This window comes from Agelaius phoeniceus, chromosome 9 (genome assembly GCF_051311805.1).
Source record: "Agelaius phoeniceus isolate bAgePho1 chromosome 9, bAgePho1.hap1, whole genome shotgun sequence".
Lineage (NCBI taxonomy): Eukaryota > Metazoa > Chordata > Aves > Passeriformes > Icteridae > Agelaius > Agelaius phoeniceus.
Genome location: NC_135273.1, coordinates 18,859,393 through 18,880,209, shown reverse-complemented (window position 1 = coordinate 18,880,209; position 20,817 = coordinate 18,859,393). Strand labels below are relative to the sequence as shown.

Below are 20,817 nucleotides of genomic sequence, written 5' to 3'. Positions count from 1 at the left end.
ACAAGGTGCACTCCAAATGTAAGCACACATTAAAAGTGTTGTAAATGAGGAGCAGCCTTCCTCTTGTGTTCAAGAGGGAATAAAAGTCACTACCTGACATATCTTCCTATCGTAAGCAATGTGACCAGTGATTCTCCTAACTGCTGTCATGATGAGCTCTGGATGAAAAACCCTGTTAGATCATTGCTTGATCCTGTCCTGAGATCTACTGTTCTCTCTTTCATTTGAGTTCCTGTGGTGAACACTAGCCATGGGAAGAGGTTGAAAATCTAAGCTGCTCTCATTTGTCTGAGCTCAGAGCCAGCAGGGAATGAGACAACATGGCTTCAGCTCTCCCCTTTTGTTCTGGTTTAGGGCAAATTTGGGAGAAAACCTCTAAAGGGGTTCCTCTAGAAAGCAGATTCAAGCAAGCCCCTCCCCTAACTGGTCTGGGAAAATAGTTCCTTGGAGAAAAGTGGAAAAAAACTGTTTATTTAGCAAGCAAAGCATTCACCAGCACAAAAATGAACAATACTAAACAACAAAACCTCTTGCTGCTCGGAAGAGATGACAAATTCGGAAAGTCCTCTTTGTGGGTTGTAGCTCAGCTCACTCAGTCTGTTATCAGTCCCTCTCTGCTGGAATGCAGCGTCCTGGGCCCAGTGGGCCACAGGTATGAGCTCCCACTGTTTTGCCTTTGTATCTGCTTTGATTTCCAGTCGCAGAAAGAATAATCACCCTGATGGAGACCTTCACCTCAAGTAAATGACCCAGCCTTGCAAAGACAGGAACTGCCACTGAAATCAATGGATCCAGTAAGCTTAAGTGTTCAGATGAACCAACCAACACTGTATGCCACAAACGGTCTGTCATGCCCCCTCCCAGGTTAGAACTGCTGATTTAATCAGAGGCAATGCCTCTTCATGCAAACTACACCAAAGTGTTTAACCTGACAAGACCATGAATGACAGCTGTAGGAAAACCAGGTAACATAGATTCCATATGTATGATAATTTGATCAAAGCCAACAAAACCCAAACAAAAGCATATAGTGGATTGTGCATGAGTGGATGATGAGGCAAGACAGCAAATGACAGACACAGAGAAGTCACCACTGCCTTCTTTTCTTTACCTGTCATGCAGTCCATCAGGTTCTTCATTGCTCTTGTAGAAAATGACATTATCAGGAAAAGAGCCTGAGACTGCTTTCATGTTGCCTATCCTAAGCTTGCTGCATGCCAGTCAAGGCCCCTGCCTGCTCTCTTCCACACCACAAACTGCATGCAAAATGTGGAGAAAGGAGACAGAAAATTTAAGACCTTGTTTCTGTGGTTTTTGCTGTCAGTTTGTGGCCAGGCATCGAGATGGAAGTGCAAGGTGTCAGTGGGGGAAGGACTGGTCTCCCAGATATGCTCTCTCCCTTACTAAGTAGGACTGGAAGGATATTGCCTCACTGCCTTCCTCCCCAAGCTTTCCAAGCCTCACAAAACCCTCTTTGCTGCTCTGTACCTAGGCAGAGATGGCTCCGTGGAGCAACAGGAGCACTTAGTTATGCATCTTGTGGACTTCACGGTGGCTCTAGTGGCTGCCTCCATTGTTTGTGGGATATTCTCCCCCCCTTCCCTCCTTCTAACAAAGATTCTGATTAATGATCGCTCATTCCTAATTGTCAAATTTCTTTTCCTTCATCCTGTGTCTAATCACCAGTGACAGAAGCCATTACGCAAATGAGAGCAGACGACTTCCCACAACTGTTCTCGTTGGTAAAAGCCTTGTAATTTAAAGCTCTGATTTGTAGAGGAAAGCTGCGTTTCCCCAAGGCGTCCGGGCATCTGTTCCACTTTCACTCCAAGAGCCTCGACTTCCGCTCCCTCCCCCCACAATTAGTCCTCTGCTTGCAACAAATATTTGACTTTTCGAGGCAGTAATTAGAACTTACTTTGCATGTGTTTGTCACAGTAACAGCATCTTTCCCTTTCAGTCTAGGCAGCAGCAATGCAGAGAAGTGCCCAGGGAAGATGGTGGCTTCAGAGCTTCTGAGGACATTGATGGAAGATTGCTTTCTGTTCTGAAACAGCAACAGAAGATGAAGACCAGAAGCAAGAGTGCAAGGAAGCTTCTCACACACACGAGGCAGAAATGCATTTCTCTAAGTGTAGAAACACATGAGCAAAGGCAATACCTCTGCTGCAATTGCTGCTCTGCTTCCAGAGCTGAGACCATGCATTAACAAAGGCCTGCCAGGAGATTACTGAGACCCTGAGAGCACTACCCCCATTCTAGGGCTTTAAAGGACAGTTGGCTGTGTTCAAGGTCAGCTTGGCCATTGATAAGAGCCGTTGCAAACAAAAGAAGTCTCTGCCCAGGCCTGCCCCTCTCTCTCTCTCTCAAGAGCTGCTTTGATGCCAAGGGTGACCCCTTGCCCCCAGCTGAGTCAGAGTGCACTGCAGCTGTGTCTGATACCTCCTCAGCCCAGGCCTGATCCTCACCTCTTGGCTTCGCCTTGGACCTGATTTATCACTCCAAATATACCTAAGCTGAGCATGACCCTGATCAACAAGGGGGTGAACAAGTGGATCAGCTAAAAAATCCATGTGCTTCTCCTTACACAGGAAAGATTCTGCAGCTATGATTTACAAGGATTAAGACTTCTCCTCAGAAGAATCCCTCTTTTCAAGGAACAGGGAAATGAGGAGAAAAAAAAAGGGAGAATAAAGGTATTAAGGAACCTAAGTTAATAAAATAAAACAAGAAAAAGACTATAAGTACAAGTGAAAAATCTTGGCCTCTGACCTAGTTTTCAAATGACACAGTTCTCATCTCAGTTTCCTCTGCTCTTTGCACAACCAAAACATTTCTGAGCTTTATGATGCCACCTGTACGTTATCCAAGAGGCAATGCAGAGCTGAAAGGATCAGACATAGTAGATCACAAAGTTCAGTGGAGCACAAGCAAGGGTGTTCAAAGATGATGATCCCAGCAGGCACAGCAGGGAAGGGTGAGCACCCAGAGTCAGACTTCTGCACTTGGCTTTCCTACTCCCTTCACATTCACCCTGTCCCCCAAGGGTGTGAGGAGAGTGCCATTTGCGGTGGCCCAGGCTGAGGCATCTCGCTCTCCCACAATGCCAACATCCTTCACCTACTATTCGACTCTTCCATATTTTACTACATCTTAGCCATTTGTTCAGAATTAGTCAGCGTTTCACCAATGGTTACATTTCAAGATTGCTGTGGAGTTAATATTACTGTAAAATAACTTCTGTTTACTAGGTAGAGAGGACTCCATCTCCCAAGGCTGCTAACATACAGCACAGGTACACACAATAAGCTTCCCCCCAAAATCTCCAGGACAATTAATTGAGTTCATCAGGCCTGCTTGTGTAGTTTGCTCCATCATCCAGTCAGAGTATGGTGACACCATTCAGGTCAGCAGGGAAGGGAATTTTTCCCTGCCCACCAACACTTCTTGTTGACAGGGTACAAGCACACTATCTTATTCTCAGTTTTCCTTTCAGGCTTCTGGCAGTAGTATGGTGAAAGTTGTGAAGACTCATAATAATGCAATTGGTATTGCTGTTTTGAAGGCAGTTCTGGAGACCAACAGCCTTCACCAGTGAAGAACACAAGTGGAGTTGTCAGACTGAAAGGTAGATTTAGACACACGTCCTTATAGAGCCCTTCTACACAGCCACTCACAAAATAAAAGCCACACCATTCTGTTGTTCAACATTGGTTGTATTTAAGAACTACACTTCAGAAGGTACCATGTGTTTGTCACACCCCACCCCCTGTACACACACCCCTAGCAGAGAACACACAGCTTCCCAATACCATGGCAAGGGGCATTGAAAGCACAAGGTGAAAAGGGAAGGGGGAGGGAGTCAGTCCATCAGTGCATTGTAAATGAGCTTTCACAAAGTCAAGTGCAGCAAAACCTGTTCAGACACTTTAAAAGTTAGACCTTTGGCAAATAAAAGAAAAAAAAAGGATCCTAAAAGTTCTGTAAGTACCATTCTCTCTCCACATGGGATATGAACTCCCACCCTGAGCTTCAAGAGTTGATGGTGTCTAACAAGCAGTACTGAAGACTACCATGTGCTGAATAAATAGCACAGAATGGGATTTAATTTGAGCATCTTTCAACAAAGGGCATGTGCCCAAGATTCCTGGGAAGGCCTTGCTTTTGGCCAGTCAAAAGGTTCTTCCCCAGTTGTCCAAAGGCTGAGCATTGATAAGCATCCAGCTGAGTGACCTTCGTCTGGATCTAACCACAGCTCTGGAGAGCCTGCAACATGGCAGTCAGACTACTCAGTGACACACATTTCTTCAACAAGGACCCTGTAGCTGCCAATTAAACTTCATTTATTCTGACCAGTAAAGCAGCCAGAAAACTTGCCTCAGGACCTCCTGTTTCCTCCTGTTTGAGAAGCCTTTCACTTTTGTGAAAGACAAGCCCACTGCAAGTGGTGCATGAACTGTCCCAGAAAAAGATGGGACCTGAGACCAAAGATGGAGCACTTCTCAAGTAGCATGTTACACTTTTATCAGAACCCACATCAGAACAAGCCCAGCACAACAGGGGAAACACTGGGAGGTCTCAACAAAACAAATTCTACTTTCTGGGATGAGATACATTGGCTATGAAACAGCTTCTCCCACCTCTAGCTTTTGGAACCCATTACAACCACATCACAAGTACAAGATCTTTGCACCGCTCCCCAAACCAGGGACAGCAGTGCAGCACACCTCAGGGAATAAAAAGCCAGCTTCCACATGAGCCTAAGGCTTCTGCATGGAAGAGGAGAAGCAGAAAAGCAAAGTTACTTTTCAGAGTGATTACTGAGGACTCAAACAGAGGCTCTTCTGGTTCCTGTGCTCTGGTCTTGTCACTTCCAGTCTGCCATGTCAAGTCCCGGAACACAAAAAGGATCAAGATAAACTTAATCACATTTAAACAAAACGCCCTGAACTCTTTCACATGACTGTACAAGGAAGAGAACCACACACTGGCATGGATTTAACTGATGGACAGGAGCCACACAAAATCACACAAATGTGCGCACCTGTGCGCAGCCACACACACTTGAGTTCTTGCAGTTTCAGTAAAAAGGGCACTTTCCTGTGCTAGTCTCAGGAGCCAGCACCCTGCTGGGGAGAAGTGAGGCTCTGTACCTATCTCACACTGTTTTGTGACAGTTGAGCTCAGCATCCCTTGGAAATTTAATTTAAAAATGTGGCTTAATCATTCATGACTTGGAGAGTGCCCTGGCATTTATGCATCTCCCTTCATAATGCTACATCTCCTTTGAACCATACTGCAGCTTCAAAAGAGCAGGAGAGAAGCCTTCACTCCCCAGAAAAAGCTGTCAGAAAGGAGATTTATCTAGACTCATACAAGACAGATGTTATTTGGACAGCATAGGATTTGGTGCTCACACACTAGATAAATTCATTCTGATCTCTACCCTGTACTACATCCAAAGCATAGATGTCTTAGGTTGAAGGAACTGAATCATTTGTCCAGTTGCTCAATACACACAGGCCATCTCACATGTTCGTTTCCATTAATACAAAAAGGTGCCAGAGTTGAGCAGGGACAGGTCCTCTAACAACAGAGGACTGTGAAACCTAACATTTCCCGCCTTATATCCACTGCTGCCACCAACACACAAACCCAGCCAAGAGGTCCAAACCCCACGAGGCTGAGGAAACAATATTGCTCCTGGTTATCCTCCAAGCTCTTCTTCATATGCCTGAAAATCCTGAAGTAACACATCCGAGTGCCAGAAGCCATGCTCCTTGTTGTGGCAAACAGGGCAGAGGGAAGAAAATAAACAAGTTAGTGAGCATGAATCCAGCTTCCAGTAAGTGCAGACTCTTTCTTGGGAGGTTCAGTTAGATGAGAGTGGAGGATGAATAGGGTACTAATGGTTTTGCAGTTCCAGTAGCCCCTTTATTGTAGTGGGGGCAGGACAGGCCAGGAAACCCATCAGTCTGTTAAGTGCTGCGTGCAATACTAGCGCTCAGTATCTTCCATTGCTTGTGAACAAAGCAGCTCCAACATCAGCCAGGGCCACCAGGCATTAGTCATACCGGCCCTTAATCATCATATTCAACAAGGGACCCACCTGTTCAAAGCAAAAACAAGTCATTAGCCAGGACACTTACACAGAAATGGCAGCACAGAGCCTGCTCCCTCTGCATCACAGAGCCCAAGATACACCTAATCACTTTCAAAGTATTTTCTAGAAAAACACTGGGGCGCACATGAACACATTCTTAAAATACCCTACCGAAACTGCAGTTCTCTGTCAACACCTGACTTCAGGTGACACCAAAACATTCCATCCAGAGTGGAAACATGCCCGAAACATTTTCACTTCCCACCTAACCTTTGTGATTTCTAAGTAGATGCTATTAAAGAGAATCAATAGTCATCACGGGTTGCTCTTTTCAGGGAGAGAAGGAACATTCTCACTCATTGAATCCTCTCTGGTCCCTGGGATCACTAAGGGGGGGGGGGGGGGGGGGGCTACAGGTTTTTTTTTCAGTCAAGACCACTCCCACATCTCAGGACTGCCTAATCATGGAGGGAAGTTCAGAATGCTACGGCAGTAAAAAAATCTCAGGGGAAAGGCTAAAGAGGAGTTTCTCCACAGTGGTAAGGATTACAGACCATGAAAGTATTTCTATCCTTGACCTGCATTTCCACTTTCAGATGATCAGATCTTCAAAGGCATACTCTTAGTACCTCTGTCTTTTTAGACTTAGTACCTCAGTGTATTTTTTTTGATATACCAGATAGTTAAGACTGCAAAGAATTCAGACACAAGCAAGAGACATGTTAAAGAGCACAGGACTTAATAGAGGAAATTTCTGTTATTTAAGAGACTTGGATTCAACAGGTGAAACAGTTTCAAATTTTTTTGTAAATGGGTATCATTGCTGCACGGAAGACTAAGGAGTTTTTGGGAACAACACTTTCCTGAAGTGCCCAAAGTCAAAGTACACTTTTTCCCACATACAAGAACAACAAACATTGTTTGTAGGGGTCCTTTCCATAATTGTAATTTTAAGAGCTTGCAGTTTTGTAAGCAAATGACCTTCTGAAGACTGCAGGAAGAATCAGCAAAGAGCAATCCTGCTTTCCCACCCTCACTCTGGCACCTAGAGAGCCAAGTAGCTGTCATCTCAAGTTTTGCATTATGCCTTAATGATTTCAACAGCAGTGACCACATGGTTCTTTCCATACCTCTTGTGGATTTCCTAAGGCTTCTCCCAGCATCTTCTCAATGTTCCTCATTATTGCCACTTTCTGATGAGCCTTTAAGGGATACTCAATTCTCTTTGGGGTTGGGGCACCCTGAAATATCAAAAAGAGGTCATTTGCACGCTTCCTGTATTGGCAGCTTATTCCACTGTACCCAGTCACCCAGTTCTTCACACACACAACTCTGAAGAGGAAAAAGTAGCTTCCAGAAGCAAAGGACTTGGTGCCACGAAGTTCTCATATCGACAACGTGTCCCAATACATCTCTACCTGAAAAAATCATCTGAGATGGGGCGAACCAAGCTGTGCTTGTACTCACCTTGTACCAGAAGTTCACAGTGATGGTAATCCCCCCATTCAGGAGAGACTCAATGTGGTGCCACCTGCATGGAAATCACATAAAAAAAAGAAAAGAAACTATTTTGCTGTAGCTTATAGTGAAATACCTTGGATGATGAGTTCAGACAGCACTAGACAAGCCTGGCCCTATACCTCCTGCATCAAGAACCTCAAAACTTCTGGAAAGCTCTCCTTATTTAAATATAGATCCTTTTCTCACACGTTAGTAAGTACATGTACAATTAAAGTGGTGTCAGGGAGAATTACTATTCCCATCCAACAGATAGGAATTAGAAGCATGCTGGCCCAAGATATCACAGAAAATATCACAGTTGCTGGAGAAGTAAAAACAAAATACTCTTAAGAGCCAACCCAACACTAAGTAGAAAACATTTTAAACCTCTGTTTTTTATCACAGTGCAGTCCAGCCATCCTTCTTACCAGTACATAGGTATGTACAGCACATCCCCAGGACCCACCACCGTCTCATAGCCAACCACATTCCGGAAGTTTGGAAACTTCTCATAGTCAGGATTGTCAAAGTCCACCTAATAGGAGAAAACATTAAGAAACTCAGAAGAATCTCCTGCAATGACAATCCTCATTATTGGCTCTCAGTGTCAAATCATCCTGGTCTCCCCTTACATGACTTTTACATTTCCATTTGTATCTTAACTTTACTGTGAGGTCCTGCAGTACCCTCCAAGTGCAATATAGGTAGGAATCTTGCAATTTGTCTGTCAACAAATCTGTGTTTGACCAGTGATCAGTGAAAGAGAACAGAGGACGTAGCAACTGCAGACCCACTGTGTATCAGTAAGGAGGTTTTTATGGCCCTAGCACTTGCAAGTCGGAACCAGACACAAACAGAAAACCACCAATGCATTCCCCACTTAACAAAACTGAGCAGAGGTTTTGCAAAAGCTCAGCAAGTGTTTTGCAGCTTTAACTCCAGTGCAGCTTCCTCCCACCTAGCATCTTTACAAATGCCCATTTTTGGCAAGGAGCAGAGAACAGATCTGCTACTCTCACCTGGCTCTGTCTGTCACATGGATGGTGCACAGGATAAGGGTAGAGGCATTCAAACTGATCAGGAGGAAACAGGATACACCTCTTGTAACCCTTAATCTGAGCAAAGAAGTTCTGTTGCTCGTCATAATGAGCTGGTGTCACATTCCCTACACAGAGAGAAAAGAAAATCAAGACGCTCTCAGGTATGAAAGGGATGCAAGTTATATTCCTTGCTGAAGACAGAAAATATACTCCCACATATTCAGAAACTAAACAAGGAAAATGACAATAGGAATGTTACAAACACCCTATCATCAGCCTTTATTGAGGAGCTGCTACTCCACTTAATTTCCATTCTAAATCCATACTCAGCAACTTATGCTCTACAGGGTTAGGAATTCCAGCTTGTTCCAATGAACAGCAGATGCTGAATGTTGATAGGCAGCTTTTTCATAAAACACTTTGCTTAAATCACAAGTTGTGGAACAGACTGTCAAAGATTATTAGTCTAGAGAAAAGGAGTTCAGTGGTTGGATTTGAAAAAAAGTCCCAGAAGTTTTTCAAGAAAACAACTAAACAATCTCTGTCAATGGAGCTCCCAATAGCACCCGCTCAAATCTGATTAACAGTGCTTGACTGTTGCCACTAGATCTGAAATTTAATCAAATCTTTAAATGCAGGGGGTTGTTTTGTACCCCTCACAACCTTTTTTCAGGCTGTTTGCCAATTCAGATATTACTCTCTTGGCCTGCAAGAATTAAGATAACAGTTAACCCCATAATTTCATTAAATAGATCATATGATCACATGCTGCTCTAAAGAGATTCTTTTTTCTAGCACATGATGGCTCAAGACAATTCCTTGGTTCTTGTACTAACATGTTAATAAGATTTTAGTGACTATATAGCCTGTAAGGAAGTGTTGGTCCACTGATTTTATATTATGTTTTCTCAGCTAGTAAAACAAGTGGCAAAGACAAACTACTGTAGGTTGAGTAGGACTTGGTGCAAAGGGGAAAAAACCATCCAAGTTGTGTAACTGAACAATTATAATTGGATATACTGGCCATGTTGATTACTGGCTCTCCCACTTCACAGAACAGTGTACATGTCTTCCCCAGTTATCGAGATTACTTTCTAAAAGAATGTTCTCCTTGTCAACAGTCTAGTGGTTTCTCTGTCTTCTAAGGCACTTGCCTCTTAGTCAGGCTCCACATGAATTTGGAATTCTATTCTATCCAAATACTTTTAGAATTTACCCATCTTCAAGTTTCCCACTGTCCTATAGGCTCTCAAGAAAAAAAAATCAGGTCTTAATCAAAAGAGAATTCCTCCTCACAGTGTACTAGCTCAAATAAGAATAAAGGCTTCACAAAATAATCAGACTTCCTCCTGGGCAGACATTGGACATACTCAGAAAAGCCCAGAAGTCTAACACTGTTCAAGTTGCAAACCTTTCTGCACTTCGAATCTGCAGGCTTCGAGCTTTTTAAATCTACAGTGCCTGAAGCATGCAAACAGAAAACAGATCCCAGGATATCATTAGCAGTTACTAGAAACACAGTCCCACCAGCATCACACAGAGCCTTTCCATGAGCACATTACATTCAGGCATTCACAGTACATCCCTGGCAAAATACAGACTATTCCTTTCCTTGTTTCCCAAGTCAAGGTGTGACAACAGTCTCCTCCCAGCAAAGCTTTACACTACCTCCTCTAAAGGAACACACAGATCTAGGGGAAAATCCATTTGAAAGACGTTCTGGAACTGAAATACAGAACTGCTGATGCAATCTTCTCCCTTTCTCCTTCAGTCTGAGGAAGCTATTTACCTTCCATGCCAATAAGAAGCAAGTTAGAAGTCAGTTGACCCCAGCCACGTTTCCCTTGCTGCTTGTTAATCCAGTTCCAGTTGAAGCCAAGGAAATCCACTACAATCTTCCTTCCAACTGTGTCATTCAGTGTTTGCTGTAGATATAGCCTGAATTGTCCAAGAGAGAAAGCAGAAATCAAGTATTAAACTTTGTCATGAGCACAGACATACTCTGTCTCTTCAGAAAGATTTCAAAACAGAGAAGTACTTCCTAGAGATTCTGTTCTGTCACTACACAGCTTCAATACCTGTGGAAGAAAACAGTTTCAAAAAGTCCACAAACTTTGCTGTAAGGTTTCCCAGTACACAAGAGAACAGATCTTGGTTCAACTTGAACAATGACAAGGGAAAAAGATAATTTTAAGGAAGAACAACCCTCTCGCAGGGCAGGAGGAAGAAACTCTAAACAGACTGGCCATTATCAAATATCAAATAAATCCCTAGATGAATGCCACCCCTCTAACTCACCTGCAATATCAGTTACCTCTTCTAGCAGAACTACATGAGGGAAAAAGAGGGCTCAGGAGAGCCTGCACATTTCAGTATCAAGTTACTTAAAGCCATGAGTACATTTAGACATAGAGGATCAGAGGAATCTAACCTCTGTACCAACAATCAGAGTATTACAGACTGCTGTCTGCAATGCTGGAAAAAAATGCATTTCCAAGAGCAAGGACTGACTTCTCTCTTGGAAAAAGCACACCCAAAGCTGAGAAAGAAGAGAAAGGCACAGATGACAAGTGGGCAGTGTTGCTTCCAATTAAGACACAATTAAATATCTGTAATTCCTTTTAGAGGGCTGTGACTGAAAACACTAAGGGTTAAGCTGCTGACAGTTCTATTCCATGTCCAATTGAAGCTCCTCTCAGTGACCCACAGCTCTGTTAGTGGCACAGGCCATCACCCCCAGTACACAGCACGTGCACAACCTGGTCTATATTCCCAAAGAGGGTTAGCTCTAGCTGCCTTGGGATTCTGTGGGAAAGCCTGAATGCCATAGCCTATACCTTTACATCAGACAACAAGCTTCTCTACCAATACCACAGTCTGCCAAAAAAAAGCGAAGCTTAATTCTTTCTCTATACAAACAGAGGGGGGAAAAATAAATAAATTCCTACAGCCAGTGTGAACAGTTTGTTTGGTTTGACTTTTCTAATAAGGTAACAAGGCTGCTGTCAACTAGAAGCCCTGCAGGAAAAGCAGGGTCATTAAGAAGAAACAAATAAAAATTCTGAAAAGTTCATGACACTTTAATCATCAACACCCACTGAAGAGAAACTTAGCTCCTACTTAGGTCTGAAGAAACAGAGAAACATCCACACTCCACTTACCTCTCAGCACTCCCTTTTTGTTGTATTTCTTTGAGTCTGTCCACAAACTCGGCAAACTTCATTTCTTCCCTACTTGACTTGGGTTTGAAGTTCTTAAAATTGGCCATTTTTTTCTCATCATAGTACAAAAACTTGTGTGTGCTGGCACTATACACTGAGAAGTCCCCGTTGCCAATGTTTTCCTGGAGGTAGTCCAGGTCCCATTTCAGAGCAGGATAAACCAGATTTGTATCTGTCAGCACCACTGGCTCCTGGAGAGAAACAGGAAGTTTATTGATTCAAAGACCTCTTGAACTTAAGAACAAACACATTCATTATTGCACCCACAAAAACTCCCTTTCAAAATGGGGAATTGGAAAAGGCATTTGAAGTAATCGTATATTTGTTCTGGGGAGAAAACCAAGCAAGACATGATAGGAAATTCTAAGAAAATGGTGGCCTGGGCCTACAGTAAGCTCCTGGTAGCAATGGACAACAGATTGCACTATCTACTTAGCCAGTCTCCATCAGCAAGGTTAGACAAACACTAGCTGGCAACACTTCTGGGCCTGCTTGGTCCTGACACGTAGCCAGGAGACACGGTAGATTCTGGCAGGTCACTTCCAGCCTCAGCTGTGAAGGGTATGTGCCAGCAAAAAGATCCCTCTGAATCCAGAAACAGAACTCATCTCTTTTCTCAGAGGACTGCAGATAACCACCATCCAAAAACGGACCATCTCTTCTACAGCAAAAAAAGAACCTCTACAAAAGGAAGACAAAGTACATCACCTATCTCATCTAACAGTAAGCAACCTAACCAAGGCAGCACTGTGTTCCCAAGCTGTGCATACACAACTTCTTGCAGACTTTCCTTAAAAAACCCAACTACCGAACCTACCAAAAGGAGACTGAGCTGGCAGAAAACCAGTACGAGAGCCACCACTGTAAAGGAACTTTTACATCTGTGGTCGCTGGCACTTAGAAAACAATCAATATGTGCCCAGGGGTTTACACAACGTTCCCACAACTTCCATCCCGACAACAAAGGGCTTAAAACAAACGTTTGCTGCCAATTTCACAACTCAACGCTGTAGCACCGAAGAAAAATGCCCACCACAGCAGAGAGGAATGGGACAGCGGCTACAGCAGAGCCCGCGCGGTGCTCAGGGCGGACAGGGCCGGGATGAGGCGGTGACTGCGCCCGGGACCCCCTCACCTCGTTCTCGATGAGCTCCTCGGCGCGGGGGTCGCTGTGGCTGAGCCGCGGGATGGGCCGCGTCTCGAACGAGTAGCGGCGGAACTGGGAGTCGCTCCAGCCGGGCCCTGCCGCCACCGCCGGACCCTCCCGGCAACCCGCGGCGGCCGCCGAGGAGGAGCAGGAGGAAGAGGAGGAGGAGGAGGAAGAAGAAGAGGAAGAGGAGGAGGAGGAGGACGAGGCCGCCGCCATCGCCGCCTCCACCGGAGAACCCGTCCCAAGGAAGGCGGAAGCGGAAGCTGCGCACCCATGGCAACGCCGGAAGCGGAGGGCAGGGGCGGAGGGCAGAGGACATGGAGAGGGAGGAGAGAGGGGGCGGAGGCGGCGGCGGCAGCGCCCCCGCGCGGGCGGAGGCTGCAGGGGCTCCGCTGTCCCGGGCCTCGGTCCCTTCCCGAGGCTCCCAGGCCCCGCTGGGCGCTGGGAGCGCAGCAGGGGCAGAAAACAGCAGGATCGGCTCTGCAGCCTCCTGGCCGGGCCCCGGCCGCCCCTTCCCCTGAAAGGCGGCGGAGCGGGCGCCAGCGCTGCCCTCGGGCATTTCCATTGCCCATGGAAACAGCAGCGCCCGCTGCCTCTGCCCGGCCGCGGGAAATGCGCTGCGGAGCTCTGCGCCTGAAAACGAGATCCTTAATTAACACCGGCTACAAAAAACAGGCTACAAAAAACAATGTAGCACTGCCTGGTGCAACTAACACCCAGCCTGTGGTGGCGGCTACATCATTTTAGCAGGATTTCATGAACTGTGTGACTGAAGCTGAGCCGTTGAATTATTTTCTTGTATGTTTATTGAGACAAAGTCTACATTTGGGTTTTAATCTGCAAACAGCAAGAATGATGATCGCTATTTCCCAAGAATGCACGCCACGTTAGGCATCAGCTCTGGAGATTTTGGCCTCTGGCATACAGTGGTTTTCATCTTACACTGGCTGGGATTTGTTCTGCCTGCACAGAACTTTGCCTTCATGAGAATAATGCCATTTCCCTTTGTCCTTCCAAAATTTATTAATAGACTTAGTTTCTGGGAAAATGAGTGTCTTCTCACGTTTTAAACCTACAACATTTCTGCTGTACAGTTTAACAACATTTTTTACAGTGTATTTGCAAATATATTTGGGTGCTTAGGAATCTTGAAACACAGCTGTGGAAAACTCAAACATAGCTCAGAAAATAAATACCCAGTGGTGAAGAGCTGATGTAAGAAGCAGCTGAACACAATCCAAGCCTGAGCCCAAGTCAATGGATAGCACTGCCAGTGCTATCCCCACACTGCTGTCCCCACAGCTCTCTGGGCTGCAGAGGTGGGAGAGGCTCCAAATGCTGCTCCATGGAAAACAGCAGCAGCATCTGCACTGGAACTTTGGGCTCTGAGTTAATAACTTTATTAGATAACTGAGTAACTTCAGTGCACACTTGTTTGTAAGGGAGTTGGCTGAATTAAAGTGACATCAATAGGCCTTTCTTTGCGATAGGTAAAGGGTCCTGTTCTTTATCTGCAACAAAGCCCCCATCTCAGGCATGCTGTATCTCAGATATAGTTTTATGGTTCATCACTATCTTCATTCAATTATTAGGTTTAAAATTAATGTTGTTATTAGAAGGAATGGCTTTAATGACAAACTGTCTGTGATAGTTTTTGAGCTGCAAAGCTTTATAATGTAAATCGTTATAGAGACATTACCCATTATGGCTGATGTGAATAACTGAAGGAAAATGAGTTCAACTACCACAGAGTTTACATAATGAAGTAAACTGCAAAATCCTTTAATGCTCATATTGATTTTATTTACAATAATTCATTGCTTACATTTGAAGAATCACATTGCTAAATTAACATGCCATTTCTGCGGTCCACCTTCTTCTGGCTCCATGGAGATAAGACGATTACATTTGGGTATTGAATTTAATAATATTGATACTGATACAAAGAAGGCGATTTGCATAACGCCGCCGGGCACGGCATCGATCCGATTGAGCATCGATCCGCAGGAGGCTCCCCGCGTCTGGAAGGCAGTTCCTGCCACACATTCCCGCTGCCCCGCTTCAGACGGTGACAGCCAAAGCGAAATATCGCACCGCTGCCTTTTCCGTCCATTGCCCCCGTGTCAGTATTGCACCCGCGGCCGATCAATCCCAGCTCCGGCGGGGGCCGGTACCGGCAGCGGCCCGGCCCCAAGCACCGCCCCGAGCTCCTGAGGGCTGGCTCGGTCCCACCCCGTGCTTCCCGCGGCCGCGCCTGCGCGCTGGGGGTGATGGCGGCGGGCGCTCTCCGCGGTGTCCTCTGGCCCCGGGCGGCCGCCGGGCTCAGGGCGGCCCGGGCCGCCTTGGCGGCGCCTTTGGGGGCGCGGGCGGGTGAGCGGGGAGGCGGAGGCTGGAGCGAGGGGCCGGCGGCGGGGTCGGGGTGTCTGGGGCGACGGGCCGGTGGTTGCGGGGTCGGAGCGGGAGGGCGGCGCGACCTCCCCGGGCCGGCTGCGGCTGCCGGCGGGGCCCGCGCCCACTCTGCCGCGTTCCTTTCCCGCAGCCTCGGAGATGTCCAAGGACATGCTGCCTGGGCCGTATCCGCGGACTCCGGAGGAGCGGGCGGCCGCTGCGAAGAAGTACAACATGCGGGTGGAGGACTATCAGCCCTACCCCGACGATGGCTTGGGGTGAGCTGTGTGGTGCCGTTGTTCCGCAGCCGGGAGCGGGCCGGGGCCAGTAGCTCCTGGCTTTGTGGGGACGTGCTGTAGGCTCGTATTTCCTGGTGAATGCCTGCCTTTGCTCTACTGTGAGCTTAGAGATTTGAAGACACTTCAGTGTTTTAAAATAGGAACGAATGGAATGAGTTAGAGGCTTGTGTGAATAAAACACGAGAGACTTCGTGAGAGAAACTTGAGAGACTCCATATGCTGCTGTACTACAAGGCTAAGTGGGATGAACTGAAAGCCATGTCTAGAATAAAGGTTTCAGGAGATGTTTAAATGTTGGGGAATACTTCTACATATGCCAACATAACTAGGTTTCCATATTTTGGTTAAGCTGCATTTTCTTTCAACTAGTAGAGCCCAATAAGGCCAGTTTGGGGAATGCCATTTGTTATGGTGACTGGTGTCGAGGTAATTATTGTTGTGCTAGTTGTTTTAATGCATTTCAAAAATCTATATGCATAAAAGCTATAAAAACAAAGTAGTATTTAATACTATTTCCTTAGGCCTGTCTTATACTGTCTCTTACAAATTATATCTAAATTAGTACAAATTTCTTTATGTTTCGTCTTTTGTTTGTTTCTCATAGGTATGGTGACTATCCCATGCTCCCTAATAAGTCTCAATACGAGAGGGACCCCTGGTACCAGTGGGACCAGCCAGACATGAGGCACAACTGGGGTGAGCCGGTAGGAACACCATTTCCACTTCTCAAGTTGCTCACCAATGCTCCTGTTACTAAATTCTAACATGCACCTCTTGTTAGTGCTTCCTGGTGAATCCTTTGTGTAATTTCATCACCAGTGTGTGTTGCCTGTGCAAGCAGGGACAGTCAGTTCAAGGCAAAGTTAGGCTTTAGCCATCTGTAAAATACTGTAAAAGTACTTAGGACAGTTAACTTATGTTACATATGAGAAGGGAGACTTAACAAACATAACTTTCCCTGCAGGAGTAATTTTATTTGCCTGATAAGACTCAGTATGAGAGCCGGGTTCAGAATTGTTTAGCAAAGAAGCCACCATTTGAATAAAGTCCTTTTAGTGCAGCATCTTGCAGCTTTGTGAATGCTGTAATGTGCTGCTTCCCTTGAGAGAAGCGGCTTGACCACTGTTGGTAAATGTGCAATTGTTTTCCTTTGTTCTTTAGATGCACTGGGATTTTGACATGTACATTCGGAACCGGGTTGATACATCCCCCACTGTTGTTCCCTGGCACACCATGAGCAAACACTTCCTTCTCTTTTTGAGCATAATGCTGATCATGTTTGGTCTTGGAGAGATCTACCCATCCTACAGGCCTGTGGTGAGTGAAGCCTGAGGGTAAAGGGAGAAGAAGTAGCTGTATTTCTTGTTATTGCCAATGCCCATAAGAGTGGTTTTGCTGAAGATGAGTGATGGGTGTGAATGCAAAACTGCTGCTGGCAGTGGATGGGCCCACAGATGTCCTGTGGCCTCACCTCGCCTGAGTTTTTCTCTGGGCTGGTCTGGCTCAGCTCACAGATGCTGCTTCATAGTGTGCAGTTCCTGTTCACAGGGAACTAATTTCAGCTATGCTTCTTTGGTCTAGGTATTCAACTTCCCTGTGTGTGCATCTACTCAAGTGAGATGCTTTAACTCTTCTCTTGCCCTGTGTTTTTAACTATATCTCATGAGCTGTATCATTTGGGAAATGTACTCTTGAAAAATGTGTCTGAATACACAAGCAGCTTTTGCAATATGTTATCCTCATGCTGTGAGATAAAATGTTGATTATGATTAAAAGCAAGACCGCCTTGATGTTTCTGTTAAAAAAAAATAATTTATGCAAGGAACCCTATATTTCTGAATTTACTTTCCTCATACTCTAATATTCTAGCTGAAGCACTTAAGAAATAGAAATTTAGGTCATAAATTACAAGCCTTCATTTGGGTAGGGGTGGGATGGTATGAGACATTTTCCTCTTACCCCTTAATTTGCTTGGTGAATTTGCCACTGTTTGTCTTTCCTTGCAGGGACCGAAGCAATATCCCTTCAATGACCTGTATCTGGAGAGAGGAGGAGACCCCAATAAAAAGCCACCAGCGGTGATACACTATGAAATTTGAAAGTTGTTCAAGTCCTACATTTCCGTCAGTTCTGCTGGGGAAGAAATCTTGTCTAGTGTTCACTGGCATATGTTAACACTTGTTCTTCAATGCTCAGCTGCTAACTGCAGTGAAATATATCAATGATGCCTACTGTGCTAGTTGTCATCTGTTGGTTTGAGAAGGCTGAATTATAGCTAATCAAATGGTGTGACCTTTGCCGTTTTTCTAAAGGAGATAGTATCTAGGGGGCAAAATTATGAGTGCTGACCTAGGACTGCTGGTCATTTATGTATCTTGTGCACAAACATTCCTCACCTGTGCCTGTTTATGTAGGCAATACTGCCTGTAACCAAGGCATTTAATGCAGGTGCTGCTGGCAGTTGAACTGGAGTGTCACTGTATACTGTAAAACGACAGGCAGAAACAGATTGGCAAGCGCCAGTCCTTGGGAGTCTTATACTGTGTCTGCCTTTACTGGGAGTTGACTTTGATCTCTTCCAGGTCTAGATGCACTCTCAAGTGAAGTTTGCATAACCAGTAGGAAGCACCTGTGAGGCACAGAGCCTTGCAGTGTGTAGCTTGAAGCTGACAGCAGAGGTGTGTGGATAGCAGCAGTATGGAAAGGCTAATGAGCAAGTTCAGCTCTGGCCAGATCTGCTTTGATACAAGTGTACAGGTGCCCGTAATTTTTCCTTTATGGCCTGAGTTCATCCACCTGGCCTGGAGTTCCATCTGACCCATGACATCTGCCTGTTTTACTGCAAACCACTGGTCTTGGACCTCCTATAGCTTCAGCAACAGTTTGCTTGAGAAAGTTATACATACAATTATATTAAGCTCCTAAATTTGGCCAGGTACACTCTAACATAATTTTTTTTCCTCTTGTTGCTGGAGGAGACAGTACCTTTAGTACTAATTTATAGTGAATCTTCTCTCAACTGTGCTGTGCTATGCCTTAACCCCACTGTTTAGTTGCAGGAGTGGGTGATCACAGAAGGCAGAAGGCTTGGTCCGCTCTAGGTGCTTCCTATAAACTGGGTGCTGTGCTCTGCTCTCAGTACCCTGTCACAACTTGTAGTTTTGTGCTTTAAGAGAAGCAGGTATATAAAGACAGTGATTCACAGTTTTTCCATCTGTACAGATTTTAAACCCCAAATTCTAAAGAGACTGTTAGCTAGGTTTTTGTGTAAGGGTTTTTTTAAGGATATATGTTAAAGGAAATTATAGGATTGAATGCTAGGACATAGTTTTATTTGCACCTAAATATTTATAACTCCTTTGGAGGTGCTGAACAATCAACATTCCTCATAGATTTTGTTAGCTGTCACCTTCTCATTACAGAAATGCTTGCTTTTAGATTATAGTCAATGATGTTTTATCTCAGAAGGGTGTTCAAGTGTTTTTTTATGAGCTATGGGACCTTAAAACTGAATTCTGTTTTGCAGGGCAAAACACTCCTTAGGGATACTTGAGTTGAGAATTACCATTCCACAGCACTTACATGCAGCACTGTATAAAATGTTATGAGAGCTGTAAGAGTCTCAAGTAAAATGAAGGTGATCAGAGCAGTAATGGGAGCTTTGGTGTGTGTGATAGTGTAGCACTTGTATTGAGGCAGGGCTAGGCCCATCCAGCTCATTGTGCAGCATTCCAGTGCTGTTTGCTGCTGCCCGCTTTGGGGGCTTCCAATCCCAGTTTGTTCTAAACAGTAGCTTAATTATGGTTTTCATCCATGGGGATGGCATAATGGGTTGGGCAGATATGGCTCAGAAATCCTAAAAAATGGAGTTTGTAATGTAGGCAATTTTTTTCTTAAAGCAGGAGAGATGTACGGGAAGAAGGCCTGGGTCCTTCTGCATATTGTTTCCTGGCAATTAAAATACTTTTAGAAAAATACATTCCTTTCCTTTCTGCACACGCTCAGGATGCGTTACATGTATAGCTAAGGCAAAGTTCTGAGGGGGTATGGCAGCCGCATATGAGCCGTATGGCAGGCTCTGCTGCGGTTAGACCACCGCGGTCCAGCAGTGGTGTCCTTGGCCTCCGGCCGCACCATCCGGTACCGACGGATGGAGCCGATTCAGGTATCCTACTGAGGGGGAAGGAGCCCGGGGGTGTCGGGCCCGGCCGCGGCCGCTGCTGCGGGGCGGCGGGTCGGGCCGTGTTCCGGGGCCGGCCCCGCGCAGGCGCGGCGGGGCGGGGCGGGCGGCGCTCTGGGCTCCCCGCGGCCACCGTCGGAGCGCCGGGCTGCGGGAGCGAGCGGCGCGGGAAGCACGCAGGCAGCCGGTAAGGGCAGCCAGCCGGTAAGGGCCGCCCGCCCCCCGACCCGGCCCGGCCAGGCCGCGCCCCTCGGACACCGAGCCGGGGCTGGCCCTGCCCCGCCGCGCCCCTGTCCCCCCAGCCCTGGGCTGCTGTGCTGCCCTGCCCGCCTCTGTCGAGACTCCGCTCCCAGGTCCCGTGGCCCCGTCCTTGTCCCGGGAGCCTCGGCTCCTGTCTCCTGTCTCTCCTCCGCCGGCTGGCGGCGGGCGGGGAGCGGCCGGGGATCTCAACTGTGTGACCTGGGCCGCGGAGAGGCCTCTGGCGTAGCCCGGAGCCTGTGTGTGACACAGTGTCCGAGGTCAATGCTTTCCTCCTAGACCCCTGCTCTTTTTCACCATCCCACGGAGTAATGCTGTTGTGCAGACAAGCACACTTGGGACGTGTGTGCAGCGCCGTGCAATGGGCAACAGCTTCTGAAACTGCGCAGAGCACAAGAAGTTTCTTTAAATACCATTGGAGCTGTCATGGAGGAATGTGCTGAGCCCTGCCCTGCAACAACCCCACCTTGCACACACCAGTGATTAGCTGAGATTAGCTGAGTGTGTCTCTGCCTTCTGTAATCGGGGTTTATAATAAGCACATACGAGAACAGCCTGGCTGTGGGGAGCTGCGGAAGGAGCGTGTCATGTCAGGACAGTGCTAAGGGAAAAGGGGCGGTACAGAGATTTTAAATCAATGCTGGGATGTGGAAACTCTAGGGACAGTTTGTGTCTTAA

At 46.2% G+C, this 20,817-nt stretch overlaps 3 protein-coding genes across 4 annotated transcripts in view; 2 read left to right on the top strand and 1 right to left on the bottom strand.

Moving 5' to 3' along the window:
- Window positions 1–3,695: 3,695 nt before the first annotated feature.
- Window positions 3,696–13,285, bottom strand: HIF1AN (hypoxia inducible factor 1 subunit alpha inhibitor). The gene is made up of 8 exons (XM_077183132.1): window positions 13,000–13,285; window positions 11,805–12,055; window positions 10,433–10,581; window positions 8,623–8,768; window positions 8,032–8,138; window positions 7,571–7,634; window positions 7,234–7,344; window positions 3,696–6,109 (listed from the first exon to the last, which is right to left on the bottom strand). Exons 1-8 carry the CDS (start codon window positions 13,228–13,230, stop codon window positions 6,065–6,067), a joined length of 1,104 nt encoding a protein of 367 aa, XP_077039247.1. The 5' UTR covers window positions 13,231–13,285; the 3' UTR covers window positions 3,696–6,064.
- Window positions 13,286–15,226: 1,941 nt separating this feature from the next.
- NDUFB8 (NADH:ubiquinone oxidoreductase subunit B8) lies at window positions 15,227–17,933 on the top strand. Its single transcript, XM_054637071.2, has 5 exons — window positions 15,227–15,384; window positions 15,554–15,680; window positions 16,306–16,405; window positions 16,863–17,018; window positions 17,708–17,933. Exons 1-5 carry the CDS (start codon window positions 15,285–15,287, stop codon window positions 17,798–17,800), a joined length of 576 nt encoding a protein of 191 aa, XP_054493046.2. The 5' UTR covers window positions 15,227–15,284; the 3' UTR covers window positions 17,801–17,933.
- Window positions 17,934–19,968: 2,035 nt separating this feature from the next.
- Window positions 19,969–20,817, top strand: part of SEC31B (SEC31 homolog B, COPII component) — a 34,000-nt gene continuing 33,151 nt past the window's right edge. For both annotated transcript variants that reach the window (XM_054637321.2, XM_077183131.1), the window contains exon 1: window positions 19,969–20,068. The gene's annotated coding sequence lies outside the window, so the exon portion shown is untranslated. The remainder of the gene's footprint in view (window positions 20,069–20,817) is intronic.